Source organism: Phacochoerus africanus, chromosome 4 (genome assembly GCF_016906955.1).
Source record: "Phacochoerus africanus isolate WHEZ1 chromosome 4, ROS_Pafr_v1, whole genome shotgun sequence".
NCBI classification, from domain to species: domain Eukaryota; kingdom Metazoa; phylum Chordata; class Mammalia; order Artiodactyla; family Suidae; genus Phacochoerus; species Phacochoerus africanus.
Window position 1 is genome coordinate 35070714 of NC_062547.1, and position 12380 is coordinate 35083093.

At 39.5% G+C, this 12380-nt stretch overlaps 1 protein-coding gene across 1 annotated transcript in view; it reads left to right on the top strand.

Moving 5' to 3' along the window:
- SLC5A12 (solute carrier family 5 member 12) overlaps positions 1–12380 on the top strand; it is a 51583-nt gene that overhangs the window by 31687 nt on the left and 7516 nt on the right. Inside the window, exons 10-12 of the mRNA XM_047776119.1 lie at positions 871–938; positions 6132–6218; positions 9610–9776. Of these exons, the coding sequence (XP_047632075.1) occupies positions 871–938; positions 6132–6218; positions 9610–9776 (322 nt within the window). The remainder of the gene's footprint in view (positions 1–870; positions 939–6131; positions 6219–9609; positions 9777–12380) is intronic.

Genomic DNA, 12380 nt, shown 5'->3' on the forward strand with positions numbered 1-12380 from the left:
TTACGGGTCACATTGGGAACTGAGTCAAATATTTAGCTGTGAGAGAATTCCAAACAGAATGAGAAAAATCATTTTCTCTCTTTCTGTCACTGTATCTCTGCCTATATCTATCTCCAACTCCTGGTCTCTCTCTTCCTCTCTTACTTTGTTTGTGGGCTGTAATGGGAATTGAATGACTTTTAAGAGAGTTTTTAAACAAAGATGTTTAAAAATAATTGTTTTTAAAAGAAGACATCATGTTTAAAAGAGTGCTAGGTTTGATAGGCTGATTCATCCATCCAGCGAGATTCTCTGATGCTAGAGGCACACTGTGCAAAATGCCTCATAGCCCACTGGTGGCCCTTATGGTGCTCCAACATAGCCATGGAGAGAAACATCTTATGCAATATACTAAGGGCCATAAGGAAGGTATGAATAAAGCACAAAAAGATCAGAAAAACTGTCCAGATTTGCAAAATCTGTGAGATAATATGTATAGCTATTTACCCATTTTAAAGATAAAAAACTATCTGTATCCCAGAGATGCTAGTAACTTCTTCAGCTGATTATTGCTGAGTGGTTGAACTAGATTTAGTTCCCATTAATTTAGCCTGGATTGGTCTAGTAGATCAGTGCCCTTTCCGCTTGTTCATGTTGCTTTCACGTGATGGCTTTCTTCTTGAATCCTGGAGAGAAGACTCCTAGAGACTGGATTCCAGTTCATTCTGCCTGACCTAGGAAAGTGTGTCTTTGGAATAAAAGTCTCTTAAATGCCCATCTTCGGTCTTATGATGGCTAAGTGGGGTGGCCAATCCTTCGCTTGCATGAAAGACATCTCTGGGCAGGACCTCAAGGTGCTTGGATGATAGTCATGAGTTTTCTTTCTTCCAGGTGTCTTGTTTGGTGTGCTGTGTACCACCATGGCAGTAGTTGCATCCTTCATGGGGAGCGTTGTACAGGTAATAAAGAGGGAAAAGACATTGGATTCCATAGCGACTTTTTACTCATTTTCTTTTCTAATACTCTGCCTGTTCTTCCAAACCCCAAATGCTCACACTCTCTGATACCAGGTCCAAATTACACATCCATGTAAAATTTCAACCAAAATTACTGTCAAAAGAGTAAACGTTTAAAAACCAGTGATGAGACTCAATGACACTGTTGTAAAATTAGAAGCCCTTTTAAAATCCAGATTGGAGAATATATCATCCTGAAATAAGAGTAGGAATGATAATCGTAATAGCAAGAACAATAATTACAACTGACATTTATGGAATGCTTATTATGTTCTAGCTACAGTCCCAAAAGTATTACCTCATTAGATCCTCATCACTTCTCTAAGAGGTAGTATGATTAATGCATGAACTTTACAGACGGAGAAACCAAGAAATATTGAGGTGAAGAATTGTCCCAAACTCACATAATTAGAGTGTAGTGGAGCTGGGAGATGGACCCACTCTTCTTTATTATCTAGATTAATCTGCCTCCTATATGTCCAACTCCCAGTTCCATGAAATATCAGTGCTAGAAGGAGCATCAAAAATAGTTTGTTTCAACATTCATTTTTTTAAAATGATTACAGATAAGAGTGAAAATCTTGCTCAAGTTCTCACAGTTAGTGGCTAAACCTGGTTTGTTTGTTTGTTTATTTATTTATTTATTTTGCTTTTTAGGGCTGCACACACGGTACATGGAGGTTTCCAAGCTAGGGGTCTAATTGGAGCTACAGCTGCCAGCCTATGCAACAGTCACAACAATGCAGGATCTGAGCCTTGTCTGCGACCTACACCACAGCTCATGGCAACACCTGATCCTTAACCCACTGAGCAAGGCCAGGGATTGAACTCAAAACCTCATGGTTTCTAAGTTGGATTCGTTTCTGCTGTGCCACGATGGGAACTCCTAAATCTGATTTATGACCCAAGTCTCTGGAGCTACGCCTCTTCCCTCCCCAGTTGCCCAACTCACAAGAGCATCATCAGATAAGCACATCTACAGATTCTACTTCAGCCTTCTCCATCCCACTGTATCTTTGTATAATTTGAACATACTTGAGTTCCCTGGTCACTCAAGGGATTAAGGATCCAGTGTTTTCACTGCTGTGGCTCAGGTCACTGCCGTGCTGCAGATTCAGTCCTTGGCCTGGGAACTTCCTCATGCCATGGCTTAAGCCAAAAAAAAAATAGTAAACATCCTGTATATTTTCTCAGCATGACTTAGGTTTTCCATAAATGCTGCTTAGATGAAGACATGGGTAAGAGTGAGTGGATAGCAGTCTCTGGCTTTTGTTGAAAGTGTTTTAGTTCCCAGGTCAGTGTATCTTACTGGTCCTTCCAGTGACTATTACATAGGTTCTAATATTTCCTTTTTGAAGTTCAGGGAATTAAGTTTGGAGGAGTTGAGTGACATGAAAATTCACTCGTCTATATAAGAAGTTGTGGGACTGGAGACTCGGTGTCCTCTCTGTTGAGCATGAACTTTTTTTATGACACATTCTTACTCATCTCTTTACGAATTTTGAAGTACTTTGATAGAAGAACTGGCAAATTGATGAGGTCTGTCTTTAGTGACCTCAGCAACGTTGCTTTACATTCATTTCTCCTCATTTTCAAGTTTCATTTTCAAGCCTCTGATGCTTCCTGCACCTTTTTTCCCTCCCCTTTATCCAATCATTATTTACTCTTAAGGAAATATCAACATGTTCAATATAGTGAGAATTTGAATCACTAAATTATTTTCTTCCAGAGGAATTTGCCATTTAAGTCTATTTGCCATTGAGGTATGAAGGGCTCCAGAATAGATCAGGACTCCTGCAAGACTGGTGTAAAATGTAAAGCTTATAACGAAGAGGGAATTGTGAGTGAGGCTCTCATCAACTTGTCGATTCAGATAAGTAGGCTAGGCTTGCTTTCTTGGTAAGTTAAAATGGGTGCCACATAGTGCATGCATTTTAGGGGATGACAGTCGGTAAGAACTGAAAACACCAATCTGTCATTTCCTAGGAGAGATATTTGTGTCTAAGATGATTCTCTCATATCTCTGAGCATATCCAACTTGACAGGTGCAGAAAAACAACTATAGTTCCCCTATTTAATTTTCAAAACAGCTTTGTTCGATTGAATGTGATGAAGTAATATTCATATTCAGGGAATATGGAAAGACTGAAACCCATGACCCTTAGGTAGGTGGGATAGAACTAGATTTAATTCATGTTCACAAAACCAACCCACACTCACGGTGTGTGTTTGTGGGTGGTGCTGAGGTTGGGCAGATTTAAGCTGCTTAAACAAAGGCCCTTTCACTATTTTAGTTTAGGATTTTTGCAAAGTGTGTTCTGGAGACCTTCTTCCTGGGAAATGCTCCAAGAGTGAAAATTTCCAAAGTCAAAGATTTTTGGGAAATGCTGCACTTTGCATTCCCCTTTCAGAAATCCAAAGCTGGTGTGTGGGAGAGGAGATAGGAGGAGGGGGCAGGTAACAGCATCAAAGATCTGTTAACTAGTGATTTGCAGCGCTCCTCCTAGGAAAGGACACTCTATCCATTATGTTATTGTTCTAACAGACCATTAGCTAGTTTTGCCAAAGCCTGTAATGTTATTGTTCTAATAGACCATTAGCTAGTTTTGCCAAAGCCTTTTTTTCTATTTAAGTTCTTTCTTTCTTTCTTTCTTTCTTTCTTTCTTTCTTTCTTTCTTTCTTTCTTTCTTTCTTTCTTTCTTTCTTTCTTTCTTTCTTTCTTTCCTCATTTTTGAAGTAGTAGTGGTGGTATTTTTTCCTTCCCTTCCTCCCTTCCCCCTTCCTTCCTTCCTTTCCTCCCTCCCTACCTTCTTCCTTCCTTCCCTCCCCTCTCCCTTCCTTTCTTTCTTTCCTTCCTTTCCTTTTTTTTTGTATTAAAAAAGTGCTTTCTAGATCTCAGAACAGTTCAGCCATTGTATGACACACCTTGGGAATCAGGGAGCTCACCAACAGGGTATAAAAGCAATAAGTAGCAATAATATGAAATTGTAGTAAATAATATTTGTGGGCAATTATTATGTGCTCCAGAGTCCCCAGGCACCATTTGGAGCATTCTTTTGAATTCCACCTTGGATACTCTCAAAAAAATACCCAGACCAAAAACAAAACAAAACAAAACAAAACGAAACAAAACAAAACCAAGAAGCAGGTATTTTGATCCACACTTGACACAAGCTAAGGCACAGCAAGGCAACTTCAGTCCCAGAGTACATGTTCCAGCCCATGCCATCTCCTTGCAACAGAGGTTTGAATGAGATTTAGCCATTGAGGTGGAGGCTGTTGAAAGTGAGCTTTGTCTTCCTCCAATTAAACACCCTTAATGACAACGGAAAGAAAGATAATAAATTGAGGCTAGCTTTGTGCATTACAGAAATATATATTTTTTAAAACCAGAAACTCTTTGATTTATTTTTCTTTCTATCATATGAAGACGTCTGTTCCTGGGGCATACTGGCAGAAGACTTTGTAAGAGATTGTTTATTTTTCCTCCCACCAGGGAAAATAAACATTTTCCTAACTTATTGACTCTCTCATATAATAGTAAATTGGTTTCCAAATTTAGCAACCAAAGCAACTATGAATTAAGACTATCAATCAGCAGAGAAAAAAATGTCAAGAATATTAAGTTGAATATTGACATTGGGGAAAAGTCCCCACCTGAATCTTACCTGCCTTCATCTTGTCAGAGATGTCTCAGTGGCATTGACTTCTCTAAAAATTATCCTAGAAAAACAATCATAACAATGCACTGCAGCCATTCTTTCTGCTCAAAAGAATTTACATCACAGCTGGAGTTGACTTGAAGGCCCCTTGGTCCTGTTTCTATTTCTTTATAGAGAAAGAAGTCTCTCTGAAGTAGAATGACTCTGAGTTAGTAACGGAAGGTTCACCAAATCATACTGATGTGCAGCAGGGCCAAATTAGAATCTAAATATTCTCCTAGTGATAAACTCTTGCAAGAATTTCTTCCCTTAAACAGAAGAAGGAGGCCATGATGGTGGTCTGTGCCCTTGACTTTTTTTTTTAGGACTAATTTTAGGAGAGAAAAGGTGGATTTTAGAGCCAGAAAAACTTAGCTTAAAACCCTTAAATCTGCCACATTATAAATGGAGGTGCACCTTTAATATGTTTCTTCTCAGTCCATATGTTCCTTGCCTATAAAATCCAGTTAGTGCTACCAACTAAGCAGGATAATTGTGGGGATGAAATGAGATCACTTATTTAGAGTGGCAGTGTGGTTCATCATTACTATCTGACACATAGGTGGTGTCTGACAAACTGGAAATATGTATAAAATCTTTAGAACCGGGCAGTGGTACTGGTAGAACTAGATAGGGCTGCATTGCAGAGTATCTGTGCGTGTGTGTGTGTGTGTATGCATATGTGCATGTGTGTGGGTGTGTACATGATTGCATGCATGTCAGTGCCTGTGTATGTTCAAGACTTTTGCAAGGCTGTAGCACAAGGCTATAAGTTGATAGAAAATTAGTTTAATTAAAACCCCTTGCTAATTCACTAGGTTCTGTTAGAGGCTAAGAGATATGAAAATGCATTTGTCCAACTTCCTCAATTTGCAACGGAGATAGAGTTATAAAAATGGGATATGGGATATAGGATATGGAATATTCAATGGATCCCCCATCATGTCCCACTTTGATGCTTCAACATCCTCGAGGTATTCAGTGGGAGAGCAGGAGTGAGCAACCAGGCAATTATTATCAAAATTATAGGATTGGTCAAGCTAAATTAGAACAGCTGGATCAACTACATAAGATCTGTAACATGTTGCATGTATTTATTAAGTACATTATTTAAAAAGCTTTCTAATAGAAAAGATAAACAAATCAATAAGTTCCAGTTTGAGAGAAAACTGCTTCTACCAAATCCAAATTACCTGTGTGTGCTTACACATACACACACACATATATGTTTTTAGGTATTTTTGTTTTTTTACATACGCCATGCTTATCAATGAGTGCAGAAGAGAGAAGTGATTTCTAGGAAGGATGTGATACATGAGTGGTACAGTCAGGACTAGGACTGCATTTCATACCAGGTCCAAAAAAGAGGGGTAGTCTCAGGTGGGCCATGGATTCAGGGGAGTGTGGGGTTGATCTGATCTGCTTTGCTCCACAGGCTGCCCTCAGCATCCATGGCATGTGTGGGGGACCAATGCTGGGCTTGTTCTCTCTGGGAGTCCTGTTCCCTTTCGTGAACTGGAAGGTAAGTCTCCCATAGCTCTCTTCACACTTCCCAGCTGAGACTGGGCCCTGACCATTTTTTCTCTCCTCCATGGGAACCCCAATTGTCTTTGCCAGGAAAAAAAAACAAGGATTTCTTGCCACAGTAGAACTAAACAGAACTCCAGCCCTCCTATCTCTGACTTCAGTGGAGCTGTTTTAGGAGCAGAAAGCAAAGAAAGTAAGCGGGGGCCATGAAATACCATATGTCATGGTGTCAAAGCCAATTCTTTAGAATTTAAATTGTCTTCTCTAAATTAAAGGTCTACAAAATGAAATTTAAAACTGATACTGAGATCATAAATAGTCTAAAACACAATTTTGAACACCAAAAAATCTAAATTATCTTTGGTATATTTAAGTAGTCCCAAATAATAACTAATTTCATTAGGTTCATTGATGAATTTAAGAAGGGCCGAGGAGGCCAGCCTGAGGTATTCTGACAGCTGGATCTTCTTGGTTTTGCTGACTGACAAACTAATAGTAAGTCTTTAAATAAATGATGGTCGGGTGACTGTGTAGTAAGTATAACTCAAAAGGAACTTTTATTTTGGAAAAATAGTAATTATAATAATATTTTTAAATATTTAAAGTATCATACCGGAGGTATTGTAAGTGGCTCAGTGGTTAACGAACCCAGCTAGTATCCATGAAGACACAGGTTCGATCCCTGGCCTTGCTCAGTGGGTTAAGGATCTGGCATTGTCATGAGCTGTGTGGTGTAGGTTGCAGACATGGCTCAGATCCCTTGTTGCTGTGGCTGTGGTGTAGGCTGGCAGCTACAGCTTCAATTTGACCCCCTAGCCTGAGAACTTTCATTGCCACAAGTGTGGCCCTAAAAAGACAAAAGACAAAAAAAAAAGTATCATTATCAATCTAATAGAATTGTCATTTTTCATTTAGTGCCATCCATACACTTACATGTCTATATTTTTAGGTAGTCTTGAGGTTCCTGAAAACTTGACTCTGTGAATTTTATATATGCTATAGGAGACTTGATAAAGCCTGAGTGGTATATATAATTAGGTCTCTGTAGCTATCTGAGCCTTACTGAGATTTATTTATTTATTTATTTTCTTTTTGGCCACAACCCATGGCATTCAGAAGTTCCTGGGCCAGGGATCCAATTTTGCGCCAGGGCACTGATTCAAGCTGCTGCAGTGACATTGCTAGATCTTTAACCTGCTATGTCACAAAAGAACTCCTTGACCTCTATTTTAGATAAATCTTGTTGAGCTAGGTAAAGAGAGAGGGTAGGTCTGGAGCATTTGGGAATTTGTGCTGCTTCCCCTGAGGTCTTATTAGGAAACACTTTGTTTGAATAAACTTTTCTGATATTGAGGTTGACAAGAATAGTTATATTCTTGGTGAGATAATATGAGGAATGGTAATTTACGAGCCACAAAAAAAAACCTAATAATTAGCAACGTAATGTTTTACTGCATTCTAAACCTTAATTTACCTAGTCCTTCTCGTTACTCTGGAAAACCACCTTGTTCTAGATAGAGGGAAGTAATTTCTACCAATTTGGGTCACCTCTTCCTTTGTCATTAGCCATGGTTGATTCCACTAATCAATCATGACCCTCTTTACACAGAATGTGGATGCAACCTCACAGTCCTTGGTAGCATGGCTCTCCAGGTAGTTACTATCCATCAGTGAGGGTTGAGCCTCCTGTTGAAATCCTTTCACCCTTTACCAGTGGGCCAGGGACCACTGAACTACATCCCTCAAGTCAAATCTGTTAATCTCTAGTTTTTGGATGACCTGCAAGCTCAAAATGGTTTTGACATTTTTAAATGGTTGGAAAAGCTCAAAAGAATAGTAAGGTTTCATGACACATGAGTATTACATGAAATTCAGTGACTTTGTAGTTTCCCTGGAACACAACCACTTTCCTATGATTACATCCAATCTATGGCTGGTTTTGTGTGGCAGTGGCAAAACTGGGTAATTGTGACAGTCAGTGCCCACAAAACCTAAAATATTCCTTAGCTTGTTGTTTACAATAGAAGTTTGCAGACCTCTGGTGTATACCAAGGGCCCAAGTATTCAAATCACACAAACAATAACAGAAAGAACATTCTGTTGCTGCAAGTGAGGAATCTTTTTTTATGAATAAATAAAGAAACCTATACGTTGTTTTCTGTCACAGAGAAGGGTCAGCTATCTGGCAGAAACCAGTGACAGCCAATTTTAGTTTTCCAGTGGTCCTTGATTGTTCTATTTCCTTTCCAGAAGAAATGACTCTTTGACTTTTTATCAAGAGGTATAGCGGTTAAATGACAGAACTGGTAAATGTACTTGCTAGTATTTAGACTCAAACAAAAAAACTTCAAACATGGGAGTCAGAGGGCTCTTCCAGAATTACTTGGGGAGAGATACGGGAGTAAAACTTTCCATATAGTAGCCTATAATGGCTGTCAGTGAAAAATGACCCCATTGTCTCCATTATGTGAGGTTTTCCTGAACTGCTGAAACTCTTCTACAGGAAATTAAGGCTCAGTGGATTTTTAAGTGATAAGAGGAAGAAGCCGAGAGGAGGAAAAAAGTTCCTGTTAGAAATTTAAATATAATGACTACTATCAAATCCTCCAATTCCTCATTTAAGGAACAGTTTACTCCCAGAGAAAGACAAATATTATGTGAGATCACTAATATGTAGAATCTAATTAAAAATGACACAAAAGACTTTCTTCGCAAAACAGGAACATACTCAACGATTTCAAAACCAAACTTAGGGTTACCAAAGGGGAAATGTTGTGGGGAGGACTAAATCAGGAGTTTGGAATTAATATATACACACAACTATATATAAAAGAGTAAATGACTATATATATAAAATAGTAAACAACAAGGACTTACTGTATAGCACAGGGAATTATAATCAATATCCTATAATAACCTATATGGGAAAATAATCTGAAAAATAATGGATATCTGCATAACTGATTAACTTTGCTGGACACCTGAAAGTAATACAACATTGAAGTTAACTATACTCCAATAAATGTTTCTTAACAAAGGAAAATTTTACTCCTAAGTAAAGCTGCACTGTGGGAGTTTGAAGTCAGGCAGGGTAAATGGGCTGCTTCTAGCTCACGTGGGAAGAAGATTTGGTGGGAAAAGCCAGAATGTCTCCTCATGATGATAAGACTCCTCATATCATTATTCTCATTCTTCTTTCGATGGCTTTGTCAACTCTTTCATTAACTTTTTTTTTTTTTTAACCACACCCATGGTGTGGGGAAGTTTCCAGGCCAAGGACTGAACTCATGCCACAGCAGCAACCTGAGCCATAGTAGTGACAATGCTGTATTGTTAAACGCTAGGCCACCAGGGACGTCCGCATTAACTTATTTTTTCTCATCAAGGGTGCCTTAGGAGGCCTTCTGACGGGAGTCACCTTGTCATTTTGGGTGACCATTGGAGCCTTCATTTACCCTGCTCCAGACTCCAAGACATGGCCTCTGCCTTTATCGACAGAACAGTGTGACCTGTCCAATGTGACAGAATCAGTGCCTCCAGCGCAGTCCGGAAGGTATGGTGACCTTCAAGATGATGTCAAGTCCCAGAGAGAGGGTAACCCGGTTAGAGGGAGGTGCCTTCTTCAGCGCTGTCTGAGAAGTCTGATCTTGCTTTCTGATGAGAATCAGTCTGGCGGTACCAGCATCGAAGAAGGCCTGCAGGGCTCAGGTTTCAGTAAATAGCCTCTCCTCCGGTGCCCAGGAGTGACTTGGACCGAGGGTTAATTGGAGTTCTGAGTGCAAAACAGAGAAAATCAGGGCAGGTGTGAAAATAGGTGGGTGAATATGAAGATCTGAGTGTTATGAAAAGAAATAAAGAATCTGAGTAGACTAGATTTGTGGGCAAGGAGATTGTGATCATAATGAATTAGAAACACTGCTATGTTATTGCAGCTTCTAAATAAAATGATACTGGGTTTAACAAAGAAATTTCCTTTCGGTTTCTGGCTGTGATAAGTAATTTAAGATACCAAAATACTGGCAATGGTAGGGGGAAGACTAGCGGCTTTGAAATCAGAAATACCTGGTTTTGGATTTTGGTTTTACCATCTACCCATTTTGTTACTAACTTGCCATTTCTTGAATTCTCAGTCTTTAACTGAAAAAAGAAGGTAGCAGTGGAGTTCCCGTTGTGGCGCAGTGGTTAACGAATCCGACCAGAAACCATGAGTTTGAGGGTTCGATCCCTGCCCTTGCTCCGTGGGTTAAGGATGTGGCGTTGCCGTGAGCTGTGGTGTGGGTCGCAGACTTGGCTTGGATCCCGCGTTGCTGTGTCTCTGGCGAAGGCCGGCGGCTACAGCTCTGATTCGACCCCTAGCCTGGGAACCTCCATATGCCGCGGGAAGTGGCCCTAGAAAAGGCAAAAAGACAAAAAAATAAAATGAAGAAGGTAACAGTATTTAGCTTAGTGGGTTTTTAAGATGATTAAATGAGATAAGATATCTATCATCTGTCATTATAGCTCTGTATCCGACTTTATAGATGCACATTCTCACATTCTAATTGTAAAGACACATCAAAAAACTGTAGGATTTGTTATTTTTATGTAAAGAAAAGTATCTCAGTTGGGGGCAGCCCTTTTCTGATTGTCATCAATACTTTCCTGTACTTGGCTCATTTTCTCTGGATTCTATCTGCTAAAAAATTACCAATTACCAATTTTTTACCAATTAGTAAAAAATTACTAATACATTTATGAAGATCTCTCTAAGCTTGGCATGGCCTCTCTTTTTGCATCACCCTTGTCATTTTTAAGGTTATTCTCATCAGTACAAACTCCAGGAAGATAAAACTATCTTATTTATATTATTGGTTTTCCCTCAGTGCAGTCTTTTTCTTTCTGATCCATCTGATTCCAGCCACCTCTAAATTTCTTCTCCCAAAGCACCTTTCTGAACTCAGAACTGTTGCACTGAGAAAACATCAGTGTTCCATGTGCCTACAGAATAAAGAACAAACTTTATCCTGGAATTAGGAACCTTCCAAGACTGGAAACTATCCTTTTTTTCCAGCATCGTTAACCCACTCTTCCCCTTTCTTCTCTTGATTCTGCTAATTTTACACCATGCATATCCCACTCTTTCCTACCTTGGAGTCTTTAATCAAGCTCTTCTCTTTCATCAAGCTATTTCCTTTTAAAGGAAAGCCCTTTAATACCTGTTCCTATGCTCCCAGCAGTCATCGGCTCCTCATTTGAGAGCTTGATTAAGGGAGTTCCCATTGTGGTGCAGTGGGTTTAGAATCAGACTGCAGCAGCTCAGGTCGGTATGGAGGCGTGGGTTCAATCCCCGGCCTGGCACAATGGGTTAAAGGATCTAGCATTGCCGCAGTTGCAGCATAGGTCACAGCTGTGGCTTACATTCAGCCCCTGTCCTGGGAAATTCCGTATGCCATCGGGGCGGCCATTAAAAAAAAATAGCTTGATTAGGGCCCCTTATACCCCCATAAAATATATTTTGACTTAGATTTCAAAGATTTGCAAAGTTTGAAAAGACATTAATAAGTTATCTAAACCAATTATTCTTCCCTTCTTAAAGCATTGCTACAACAGTTAAGTCTCATAGCCCATGCTTAAGACAACCAGCAAGATATGAAACCACTGTCTCCTAAGGCAGCCCAGATCATTGTCTTTGCCCCTTTGTACTATTTTGTGCTTTTCCCTTCTCTCTTCTCTTCTTACCTCCATTGCATGAGACAATTAACTCCTTGAGGTCATGTAATGTGTCTCATCAATTACATGAGGGAAACAGTTGTGTCCTGGGACATACATTTAAGTTTCTTCCACACCCTTCTTCCTCTCCAGAAAGGAGGACTCATCTTCACCTCTGTCTCATAGCCTACCTGTGCAAGTAGCTAGGACCTCTCATGACTTAGGGTGTCATGCAGTCCTGAAATATTGACTCAGCCCAGGACAGAAGTCATTGGGTGCAGTGGTTAGATTAGAAAAGAGAATCTCTAGCACAGTTTCATCTGTATTCTCACATGCTATTAAGCAAAAGGGAATGGCTGACAATGACAGATAAGTCATCTATCTTCTAAGGATATCAATTTTTAAAATGAAAACAAAGTAATATTCTGGCTCTGAGAGAAAGTAATCAGCTGTGTGTCACATTTTTTAT